Genomic DNA, 12534 nt, shown 5'->3' with positions numbered 1-12534 from the left:
CACCTCCAGGATGAAAGGAAGAGGGCAAGGAAGGTTAAGTATGACATCGTCTGAAGCGCAGGTGGCAAAGAGCTTCCGAGAAGCCTTGAGGATGTGCCGGAGGAGTGAAGGGTGACGCCTGTTGACAGGTGGGCACGGTTGGCATCTGGGCTGGGGCAGATCGAGCCCTTTGGCTCTAATGAGAAAAGGGGGAGAATCGAGTTAGGGTTGCCGCTTGTGAAGCCATTACTAAACCCTGTCCTGCTTTGCTTGATGCTAGTCTGAAGAAAAGAAATTTCAATTTGAGGCACATTTTGCTTTTGAGATTAGACATAGTAGAGTCTCCAACAAGTTGTTTCTTCTCCAGCTTCCATGAAGTTAGAATAGAATAGAATATAGAATATAGAATGTGGAATGGAATGGAATGGAATGGAATGGAATAGAATAGAATAGAATAGAATAGAATAGAATAGAATAGAATAGAATAGAATAGAATAGAATAGAATAGAATAGAATAGAATAGAATAAATATTGGAAGGAATAGAATAAAAGAATAGAATAGAATAGAATAGAATAGAATAGAATAGAATAGAATAGAATAGAACAGAATCAAATAAATAATAGAAGGAATAGAGTAGAGATATAGAATAGAATAGAATAGAATAGAATAGAATAGAATAGAATAGAATAATTGGAAGGAATAGAATAGAATAGAATAGAATAGAATAGAAAGAAGAATAGAATAGAGAATAGAATAGAATAGAATAGAATAGAATAGAATAGAATAGAATAGAATAGAATAGAATAGAATATTATTAGAAGGAATAGAAGGAATAGAGTAGAGTAGAGTAGAGTAGAGTAGAATAGAATAGAATAGAATAGAATAGAATAGAATAGAATAGAATAGAATAGAAATAGAATAGAATAGAATAGAATAGAATAGAATAGAATAGAATAGAATAGAATAGATTCTTTATTGGCCAAGTGTGATTGGACACACAAGGAATTTGTCTTGGTGCAAATGCTCTCAGGGTACATAAAAAAGATACATTCATCAAGAGTCAAGAATCATCAGGTGCAACACTTAATGATAATCATAAGGTATAATAAGCAATCAAATCATACTCGGAAACAGTCAATATAAATCGTAAGGATACAAGCGACAAAGTTACAGCCATACAGTCACAAGTGGGAGGAGATGGGTGATAAAGGAGTGATGAGAAGATTAATAGTAATAGTAGTGCAGACTTTGTAAATAGTTGGACAGTGTTGAGGGAATTATTTGTTTAGCAGAGTGATGGCGTTTGGGGAAAAAGCTCCCCTTGTGTCTAGTTGTTGTGGTGTCGTTTTGAGGGAAGGAGTTGAAACAGTTTATGTCCAGGATGTGAGGGGTCTGTAGATATTTTCACAGCCCTCTTTTTGACTCAGGGTGCAGGATACAGGCCCTAGGGTAGGGTAGCATTCATGCTTCAGTTGTGGTAGAGCTGTGAAGGTCAGCAAGAAGATAATTGACTGCCATGGGCCACTCGCTTGCTTAAAACTCATCCTCTCTTTGCTTAAACATGGCTTTCCTTCCTGGGAAGTTGGTTTATCTAGGACAGGGGTGTCAAACCTGCTCCCCCTTCGGGGATCCATTTTCACTGGCAAGGGGCTAGCAAAACAAACTAAAAACAAAACAGAAGGAGAAATGTTTCCCCATTTGCATTTAGGGAAGACAAAAGAAAAAGAAGGAAAAGTGGGAAGAGAGCAAGGGAGGAAAAATAAGGAAAGACGGGGAAGGAAGAAGAAAGGAGAATGTAGAGGGAAAGAAAAAGAAGAAATAGGAAGGAAGGAAGGAGGGAGGGAGGGAGGAAGGAAGGAAGGAAGGAAGGAAGGAAGGAAGGAAGGAAGGAAGGAAGGAAGGAAGGAGTTGATAATGAGTGAGTGAGGTCTCCAGGAAGTCCTGCCTTAGCACTTGGCCATCACAGGTGCCCCTGACACAAGTGATGTCAAGCTGGCCATGCCCACTATGGCCATGCCATGCCAGCTGTACCCCCGCCAGTCATCCGAGGTCAAACACAACTCTGATGTGGCCTTCAATGAAATCGAATTTGGCACCCCTGATCTAGGAGAAAGTGTGAAATAGGTGAAATGAAAAAAAAACAACAGCTGCAATGGGTTAAAAATACTTAGAACTTAAACTAACTTTATTGTCACTTTGAATGTACACTAATCGGCATACATTAAAATTAATACCCAAATAAACTGAACAAATACCCAAATAAACTCAACAAATACTCAAATAAACTGAACAAATACTCAAATAAACTCAACAAATACCCAAATAAAGAGATATACCCAAATAAACTCAAGAAATGCCCAAATAAACTCAATATATACCCAAATAAACTCAAGAAATGCCCAAATAAACTCAATATATACCCAAATAAACTCAAAAAATGCTCAAATAAAGTCAAGAAATGCCCAAACAAACTCAATATATACCCAAACAAACTCAACAAATCCCCAAATAAATTCAAGAAATACCGAATTAAACTCAAGAAATACCCAAATAAACTCAATATATACCCAAATAAACTCAAGAAATGCTCCAATAAAGTCAAGAAATGCCCAAACAAACTCAATATATACCCAAATAAACTCAACAAATCCCCAAATAAATTCAAGAAATACCCAATTAAACTCAAGAAATGCCCAAATAAACTCAATATATACAAAAATAAACTCAAGAAATGCCCAAACAAACTCAATATATGCCCAAATAAACTCAACAAATCCCCAAATAAATTCAAGAAATACCCAATTAAACTCAAGAAATACCCAATTAAACTCAAGAAATGCCCAAATAAACTCAATAAATGCTCAAATAAACTCAAGAAATGCCCAAACAAACTCAATATATACCCAAATAAACTCAACAAATCCCCAAATAAATTCAAGAAATACCCAATTAAACTCAAGAAATACCCAAATAAACTCAATATATACCCAAATAAACTCAAGAAATGCTCAAATAAACTCAAGAAATGCCCAAACAAACTCAATATATACCCAAATAAACTCAACAAATCCCCAAATAAATTCAAGAAGTACCCAATTAAACTCAAGAAATACCCAAATAAACTCAACACTGTTCTTCCATGATTGGCTTAAAAGTGCAGTCCAAAGTATCTCATTCCTTGGTGAATCCCAAGGAGTTCAGTGGGACCTGCTCTTGAGTCAACGTCTTCAGCATTGAAAGCAACACAGGGGCTTCCCCCCTCTCCAGTTCTTCCCATCAATTGCAGCCAACCCCCCTGCACGGTTTCCTCTTGAGGGCCTTCCAGGTAGAAACTTCTCCTTCTTCTCCCCCCAGATCTCCGCCCTGAAAAGCCGGTTGAAGAAGGTCTCCATGACCACAGGAGATGGGGTCGCCAGAGCATTCCTGAAAGCCCAGGCTGCCTTTTTCGGGAGCTATCGAAATGCCCTGAAGATTGAGCCAGTAAGTATGAAGGACAAATCTCTTGACATTGAAGAGAAGACCAGGTGTGGTTGTGTGGTGTTGAATAGAATCAGAATAACAGAGTTGGAAGGGACCCCTGGAGGTCTTCTAGTCCAGCCCTCTACCTAGGCAGGAAACCCTACACCACTTCAGAGAAATGGTTATCCAATCTCTTCTTAAAAACTTCCAGGGTTAGTGCATTCACAACCTCTGGTGGCCAGCTGTTCCACTGGTTAATTGCTCTAACTGTCAGGAAATTTATCCTTAATTCCAGGCTGCTTCTGTCCTTGATTAGTTTCCATCCTTTGCTTCTTGTCCTGCCTTTTAGTGCTTTGGAGAATAGCTTGACTCCCTCTTCTTTGTGGCAGCCCCCTGAGATATTGGAACACTGCTATCATATCTCCCCTAGTCCTTCTTTTCATTAAACTTCCAAGAGCCATTGGAACCCGTTTCCCACAGAAAAGAAAACACCGGAAGCTACAAAACCTTTCCTCATGCCTGACTACTGTATTTCCTAAGCGGCCACAAAACTATGTAGTTGAATTAAACGTTCATATGTAGTTGAATTAAACATTCTGGTTTTTGTTCTTCTGAAACTTTTCTTGAATTTACCCATGGTTGGCCTACCGGGAGTCAGAAAGCTCAATAAATCATGTGCTGGCAGGTGTCACCCATGTTGGTGGTTGTGATGCATATTTTGAGTGACAGGGAGCTGCAGCAGAGGGATGAAAGAGCCACAGGCGGCTCCAGAGCTGCAGGTTGCCAATTCCTGAACTAGCCATGCCCAGTTCCTGCAACCCTTCATTGTATGTTTTAGCCTCCAGTCCCTTAATCATCTTTGTTGCTCTTCTCTGCACTCTTCCTAGAGTCTCAACATCTTTTTTCACATCATGACGATGTGTGTGTGCGTGTGTGTTTCTTCACAGCTCAATAAAATGTCAGGTGTGAGCATCGTTGCTGTGGGGACTTGGATTCCCAGTCATGTAAGTAAGGATTCTGGGCATCATCCAAGTTGACCATGTCTCCTTCAGCAACTGGTCTGGAAACCCACCTCTTTTTCTTCTTCAGGTGACCTGGTACCTTGTAGGATGAGGGTGCCTCTCAGGTTGCCCATGGCACCTTAAATCAGGCTAGTCCATCACTGTAGGGTTTTTCCTCTCGATGTGAATGTGGTTACACACCTTGAGTTGGATTGCCCTCGGATACCAAGATGTTGTGATTGCATCCAACAATTGCTATTGTTACTGTTCATTCTTGTTCTTCTGGTTTTCATCCTCTGTTGGCCATCCAGAGACGCCCTTGCAAAGTGGCAGCCATATTAGAATAGAATAGAGCTGGAAGGGACCTTGGAGGTCTTCTAGTCCAGCCCGCTGCTCAAGCAGGAGATCCTATACCATTTCAGACAAATGGTTATCCCATCTCTTCTTTAAAACCTCCAATGATGAAGCACCCACAATTTCTGGTGGCAAGTTGTTCCACTGGTTAATTGTCCTCCCTGTTTGGAAGTTTCTCCTCAATTCCTTCTCTCCTTGATTCGTTTCCATCCATTGTTTCTTGTCTTGCCTTCTGGGGCTTTGGAAAATAATTTGTCGCCCTCTCCTTTGTGGCAGCCCCTCAAATATTGGAAGACTGCTATCACGTCACCCCTAATTCTTCTTTTCTTTAGACTGGCCAAACCCAAAACCTGCAGTATATCCGTGTGTTTATTAACTAATTAAAGTATTATAGATACTTGAAGGACTGATCTGAAATTGAAACACAAGCGGGAATTGTGTTCAGTTGGTCTTGCTGTGGAGAAGAGGTTTTGTGGTGCTTTGTTTGTGGGAAAAGCTTTTGAAATCTCCTGGATGTACAAGGAAGAAAGTTGATCAGGAGTTGGCTCTGTTGCGATGGATGGATGGATGACTGGAGGGGCCTCAAGAAGAGGAGGGCAGTGATTGTGTAAGAAAATTGGGGCCCTGATCTGCTAAGTATGGATACATTCAAACATGGAGAAAAAAATATCAATATTTAATTTTGCATATCATAACTGCAGCCAGAATAATCTACGCACAAAACTGGAAACTGTCTTCCATTCCTTCAGAGGATATGGTAATTTAAAAAAAAATACATGAATGCGCTGAGATGGATAACCAAACTGTTAAAAAATAAACAAGATAGTGATTATTATGCAATGTGGAACGTTTGGTATGAGTGGTTAAAGAAAAGGTAATATTTGATATTTGGATAAGTTATGGACAAGGCAGAAGACGTGCATTTAATCACAAACTATATAGAGAAATTAAAACATTAAAAGAATGAAGGAGTTATTGTAACAAGGCAGATCAATCACGTCAATGATAAAGATAAAGAAAAAAGAATTAACCATTGCTCAATATATGCTGTAAAATGTGTGTGTGTGTGTGTGTATTGATTTGTCTGTTTTAAATGTATGTCAAATAAATGTTTTTTCTAGAATAAAAATTAATTATATATTTAAAAAAAAAGAAAATTGGGGCCCTGGGCATACATTTGCTCACGTTTCAGAGGTGTTTTTGGTGAGTGTTGGCAGCTCAAGTCCTGCCTCTCTCCTCATCCAGCTGGCCTTTGAGTCTCTCTTTCTTCCCAAATTCTGGCAAAATCCATCTCTTGGCCCTGCAAGTGAAGCCAAGTGCCACTCCAGAAATACAACCATATGCATTTTGTGGCTTCCTTTTTTTTTTTTTTTTTTTGGTTAGCTGTGAAATGCTAAAGGTTAAAAAGATCTTTCAGGCAGTCTTCCACACAAATAGTCACTTTAATTGCTTAATATTGTGGCATTTTAAATATTTATAGCCGTATCACATGCTGATGGTGGAGGACCGAGGCAGTGGGCAACTCTGTAAACTTTTTTCCCCCTGGTGGGGAAGAGAGGCCCGTTGTGTTGGCCTTGAGTGCCACCTGGTGGCCAGAAGTGGCCCGTGATTGTGGGATTCGGCAAAGGCTGGAGGGTCTCTCTTGCAGGCAGACCCAGGAATCGTTTGGAAAATGAGCAGGATCTGCAATCTTGGAGACCTGGAATGAAGAAGTCTATGCACTGTCCCTGTCAGAAGTTTGTCTAATAAACTCAGATTAAGCAATGAGACATGATCCTGGCTTGTCCAGAAACCCTAGCAAAGCCAACCTCCTGTATTTAAGTTTTAGCTGTATCTATACCTTGTCTTCTCCAGGAAAGGATGGTTTCTTCCTCCCTCTTTCTATCCCTCGAAACCATCTCCAACAAACATTGATAACTTGGTCTTCTGCTTTCTAACCAGCTTTTATGTCTTTACCTATCATTTCTTACCACAATCTTCTCATCCTCTGGAGACCTGCTGCCAATAACACTTGATTTGGAAGGAGGTATCTTGGTTTGTGGGGAGTTCGGACTGTTTGTAGATTCTTTGTGGCTTTTTCCTAGGCTCAGTGTGAGAGGAGGAACTGACAGGGACCTCCTGTTGTGGTCCTGCCAGTGGCCAGTGGAGCTGGCGGTAGACTCGGACAGGGAGGAGGTTGGGGGCGAACATGGGTCAGTCCTGGAGTCTGGGGAAGGCTTTGAGGAGTGGTCTGTGTCGGAGGCAGAGATGGGGCCAGGGCCGTTCAACAGTTATCAGCTGCCTTTGGAGTTGGAGATCAGTGGGGCAGAAGAATAGCTGGAGCCTGTTCATGATGTGCACATGCACAGAGCTGCCAGGAGAAGGGAACAGTTAAGGAACAAGGGTTGACTCAGGAGTAAAGGCACAGGTGGACGGGGAATGGCCCCTCCCATAGTGAATAAAGAGGAGTGAAAGGGGAGTGGGGTTTGCAGGAGACAATTAGCTCAACTCATTAAGGTGAAGATCTGTTCCTGACTTCTTGCCAAGTAATTGCTGCTACAGTGTGGTGTTTGGAAGCTATTGGCCTGGCCTGATAAAGCCTCCGAGTCTGATAAAGGTCTGTAGTTGTGAAATCCCATGGAAGACGGTTGGTCGGAACTTTGCTGGATGCGAATGATAGGAATTCACATTTAGCCAAATCAAAAGGGGTTTTGTCGGGACGAGGGAGTCTGCTTCGTGATTTTGGAAAGCCATGGTCAGAAACACCTCCCCATTCTAAGATGATGGCGTGCAAGATGTTCTGAAGGCCACCATGTTTCTCAAAAGGCAGGCTGTTCTCGATCTAACATGGTTTTCCAATGCTTCCATTTCCCACGTTGGGGTGGGTGAGATCTGGCTACTTCTGACCATCATCCTGTAACGGACAAGGTTTGATTATTGCAAGAGGCGACTTTGCAAGCGCTGCTAGACGTTCAGGGGCTCGGCTGTTGTTTAACAACACAACCATGTTCAAGCTTTTATCCCCGGGGCTAATTTGACTTTAAAATGACTGTTATAATTCTTTAATCCCCGCGATTTTATACCTCTGTCTCCGCAGGATCCCACTTTCGCTGTTAAGTCAGTGAATTTTAACATCTGTGCCATTTTTATGGCATGTGTTGGATGCACACAATGCCACGAAAGGTACTTTCTGCCTGCAGCCTACAGCCTGCTTAGTTCTTCTCATGGGGGCAACCTTTCCATGTCCTTTTAGTTTCATTTCTGCAATTATAATAGAGGGGAGACATTGTCTAATAACCTTCATTCCTCCTCCTCCTCCCTCTTCTCCTTCTCTATCTTCTTTTTTTTCCCCCATATCCATCTTCTCCTTCTCTTTTCCTTCACCTTCTCTTCTCCTCTTTCTCCTCCTCCAATTTTTCCTTCTCTCTGCTTTTCCTTCTCCATATCCTTCCCTTTCCCTTCACCTTATCTTCTCCTCTTTCTCGTCCTCCTCCTTCATCTTCTCCTTCTCTATCTTCTTCTTTTCCTTCTCCATATCCATCTCACCTCTTTTTCTTCACCTTATCTCTTTCTCCTTTTCCTCCTTCATCTTCTCCTTCTCTATCTTCTCCATATCCATCTTCTCATCTTTTCTCTATCTTATCTTCTCCTCTTTCTCCCTCCTCCTCCTCCTCCTCTTCCTCCTATCTCCTCCTCTTTTCCTTCACCTTTTCTTTCTTCTCTTCCTTCTCCATCTTCTTCTTTTCCTTCTCCATTTTCTCCTTCTCTTCATTCACCTTATCTCCTCCCCCTCCATCTTCTCCTTATCTATCTTCTTTTCCTTCTCCATATCCATCTTCTCCTCTTTTTCTTCACCTTTTCTCCTCCTCCTCCTCCTCCTCCTCCTCCTTCTTTTCCTCCCCCTCCTCTCATTATTATTCTATCACCAACAGTCATAGCAGTGTTCCCTCCACTTATTCCTTAGTGTGATTCTTCTTCCTACTTCATTTAAAGAAGGCAGACCCAAGGCAATGCATAGTTGATATCTACATAGCTAATTCCATGACTGGGGGTTTTTTTTGGGGTGGGTGGGTGGGGGGCTTTCTGTCATTCTAGTTAAAAATCTCCTCCAGTCGAAAGGAAAGTAGCTTTTCAGGGCAGGCCCAACCAGCTGCCCCTTCCCACTTCTCTGCGCATTACGCTCCTTCCTTTAAGGACTTAATTGCTGATTTGCTAGAACCCCCCATAAGGTTCTTGGGTGTTTGCTTTTAGCTCCTCCATAGCTTATCTTCAAGTGGGAAAATTGTTATTCTCCAGCTGCAGCTTCTGAATCCTTGAAAAGCTTGTTCAGCAAAAGATTAACCGCACACAAATAGGGTGAACAATTCAGCTTTGCTTCCTTTAAGTTGGGTGGGAGCCTTTTTTCCCCCCAAAACTCCTACAACTTTTTTTAAAAAATAAATTGTTTATTTTATTTTCATTACAAACATATCTCGTACATTTATTACAAACATATCTACCATTTGATGACGTGTCATCTGGTTACAAATATCTTGTGCAATACAGTTAATGTTTACAATCATATTCATTACATAGTATTATTCTCTAGTCTTATCTTATACTTATTGTATTATCACTATCTCTTTATCTTTCTTCTTGGCTTATTTATTTCTGTTAACAAAAAATATCTATTGTCCTTCTTAACTAATCCCTTAATTATATCTAGCTTTCATATTTTTTTTCTCTAACCATTGATAGAATAATTCCCATACCTTATAATATTCAGTTTGCTCTCTCTCTTTAATTACAAATGTCAAATCTATTCATTTCTGCACATTCTAATATTTTCCTAATCCCATTAACTTCTGTAGGCGTCTGCTCCTTTTTCCAATTTTGAGCAAATTCAATTCTTGCTGCAGTTATTCCACGAATAATCAAATATAGATTTTCTTTTACTATAAGTTTCAGGTAAGATTCCAAACAGGAATATTTCTGCTTTTACTGTAAGCCAATACGTTCAAACTACTACAACCTGCTGCTTCTCAGAGTGGGTCATGAGCTAGAATAGAAAGAAAGTTGGCAAAAGAAAAATTATTTACACAAGGGGTTGGAAGAGCTGAGGGTTTGGGAAGTCTGTGATCTTGGTGATTTGTGATCCTCTGGGGGGAAAATATTCTTTTTTACAGTCACTTTTTTCAAACATTCTGGCCATTAGCCATGGTTAGGCCTCTTTTGTTGGTGGCCTCCACTCTCTATTCATCTATCTTCTTCATACTTCCTTCTCCCTCTGATTTTATTCTTTTGAAAACATTCCTTCGGCTCTGGAGGGCTCTTGACCAACTGAGGCAGGCCACTGTTTGGACGTGACCCGTGAATATATGTAGGCACTCAAGGAGTCTCAACAAACCGGAGGGGACAGGATTTAGAGGACTGGAAGCTAAAATACATGGTTGCAGGAATTGTGCATGTCTAGTTTAACGAAAAGAAGGACGTGGGGTGACATGATAGCATGTCTTCCAATATTTGAGGGGCTGCAATAAAGAAGGAGGGAGGGGGTCAATCTATTTTCCAAAGCATCTGAAGGAAGAACAAGAAGCTTACGACAGTTCAAAGTTACAACGGCACTGAAAAAAGTGGCTTATGACTTGTGTTTCACACTTATGACCTTTCCATAAGTAATCAAGGAGAGAAGCAGCTAGAACTAAAGGAAATTTCCTGGCAATTAGAACAATTAATCGGTGGGATGACTTGCCTCCAGAAATGGTGGGCGCTTCATCACTGGAGGTTTTTAAGAAGAGACTGGACAGTCACTTGACTGAAGTGGTATAGGGTCTCCTGCTTGAGCAGAAGTTGGATTAGAACAGTGGTCGCCAACCGGTGGGCCGGGGACCACTGGTGGTCTGTGAGAAAATTTTGATGGTCTGCAGAGAAATGTCAGCGCCAAAGCAATTAATCCAGGCTGCGTGGAAACACAAGGCTTGCGTCGCTTGCATTATGAACAACACAAGGTAGTGAAGGGAGGGGGGAAAGGGCAGAGCGTGGAAACTTGCCCCGCTTGCCCCATGCGCCTGGCCTGGCCACCGGGCTGCTTCTTTTCGCTTCTTTCTTCTTTGCTTTTGGCTGCAGACAAGGAAAGCAGCAAAAGTCTTTCTTCCTCTCCCCCAAACTCCACCAGCAATGAGTCTTTGGGACCCTACAAGGCCTCCTGCTCCAAGAGGCTGCGTCGGTGAAGTCTCATTTCTGGCAGAGTTTGAGGGAGAGAAAGAAAGACTTCTGCAGCTTCTGCTGTTTTCCTTGCATGGAGCCAAAAGTCTCTCTCTCTCTCTTTCCCCCTGAGAATGGAGCTGGGGACAGTATGCTGCCATCCCAAATAACGAAGGATTGATTGGTAGGAAAACAGGGTGGGGGATTTTCCTGCAAGACTTTTTTGGGGATTTTTCCCAGGGTCTCTGGTCCGCGGGATTTAAAAGTATGAGTTTGGTGGTCCCTGAGGTCCAAAAGGTTGGAGACCCCCGGACTAGATGACCCACAAGGTCCCTTCCCAATTCTGTTCATTCTGTTGTTTTGCTATGGCTCATGAAACAAGCCAGCCAACTCCTTTTCCCCAACTTCAGCTCCGGATAAGTTGGGACTCTGCTGGTTGTTGCTGTAATTGTCATCCTATCACATGCAGAGGTGGTGAGAAGGATGCGCCAAGCTGCCTAATGATAGGGGGCATCTTCAACTCTGGAAGGTCTGGTTCAGGTGGGAAACCTCCCCCACCGACAGATTGGTTGAATCGTGCTCCTTGAAGGAGCGGCGTTCATCTATGCGGAGAAGGTGGTGGGTGGAGAAACGCTAATTGAATTGCTTTCTCTTCCCCAAACGAACTGGCAGAATTTTGCCGGGGACTGAAATATGCATTTTGCAAATTGGAACTGCACTGGCTACTGAAAACGAGCTCCTGTCAGTGCAGCAGCCTGGGAGATTTATGCAGATAGCAATTGGAGAGCTGCTTCAAATTCCAGCAAGCGCTGGAATTCCTGGAGTCACCTGAAGGTGCATTATGGAGTAAATGCTTTTTATGATAATTGAATACTCCATTCCTGTCTTCACTCCATATTATTATCGCCGCTGTTGTTGTTATTATTATTTGCAAGGCAATTAGCACATCACAGAGGCTTCACCTGGTCTCCTTTTTTGCATACTCTGAAACTTGGGTGTGTTTATTTCTCTGCTTCTAAACTTGGTTATCAGCTGGGCAGATTTTGTATTAAAATGGTCCTGTTAGTTGGGGGATTTCTATATGTCTCTATCTATCTACATATCTATCTACATCTATCTATATCTGTATCTATATAAAATAGATAGATAGATAGATAGATAGATAGATAGATAGATAGATAGATGATAGATAGATAGATAGATAGATAGATAGATAGATAGATAGATAGATAGATAGATAGATAGATAGATAGATATGATAGATAGATAGAAAGATGAGAGAGAGAGATAGACGAGAGAGGGAGGGAGGGAGAGAGATGAGAGAGAGAGAGGGAGGGAAAGAGAGCGAAAGAGAGAGAGAGATTCCCCAACAGGACCATTTTATACAAAATCTGCACAGCTGATTACACACACACGCGCGCGCACACGTGTGTGTGTGTGTGTGTGTGTGTGTGTATGGAAAGGAGATTATCCTTCCACTGATGGTTTAGAGCAAGTATTCTTCACCAGAAGAGCTGTTGTGTGAAAATCCAGTAAAATGAAGGAAGGAAAGGGGTGCCAAAAAAAGGGGGGGGTTGA

General features: G+C 41.7%; 1 protein-coding gene across 5 annotated transcripts in view; it reads left to right on the top strand.

Moving 5' to 3' along the window:
- The window catches only part of DENND1A (DENN domain containing 1A), a 207570-nt gene that overhangs the window by 139839 nt on the left and 55197 nt on the right, over positions 1–12534 (top strand). For 4 of the 5 annotated variants that reach the window (XM_087943984.1, XM_087943986.1, XM_087943988.1 and 1 more), the window contains exon 13: positions 3335–3460. The exons of the other annotated variant lie outside the window; for it this stretch is intronic. In XM_087943984.1, coding sequence (XP_087800110.1) covers positions 3335–3460 — 126 coding nt within the window. The remainder of the gene's footprint in view (positions 1–3334; positions 3461–12534) is intronic. 5 annotated transcript variants of the gene reach the window in all.

Source organism: Notechis scutatus, chromosome 15 (assembly GCF_049901735.1).
Source record: "Notechis scutatus isolate UNSWTSFEM ecotype Mainland chromosome 15, rNotScu1.2, whole genome shotgun sequence".
In the NCBI taxonomy this organism is placed as follows: Eukaryota; Metazoa; Chordata; class Lepidosauria; order Squamata; family Elapidae; genus Notechis; species Notechis scutatus.
This window is presented reverse-complemented; position numbering and strand designations above follow the sequence as displayed.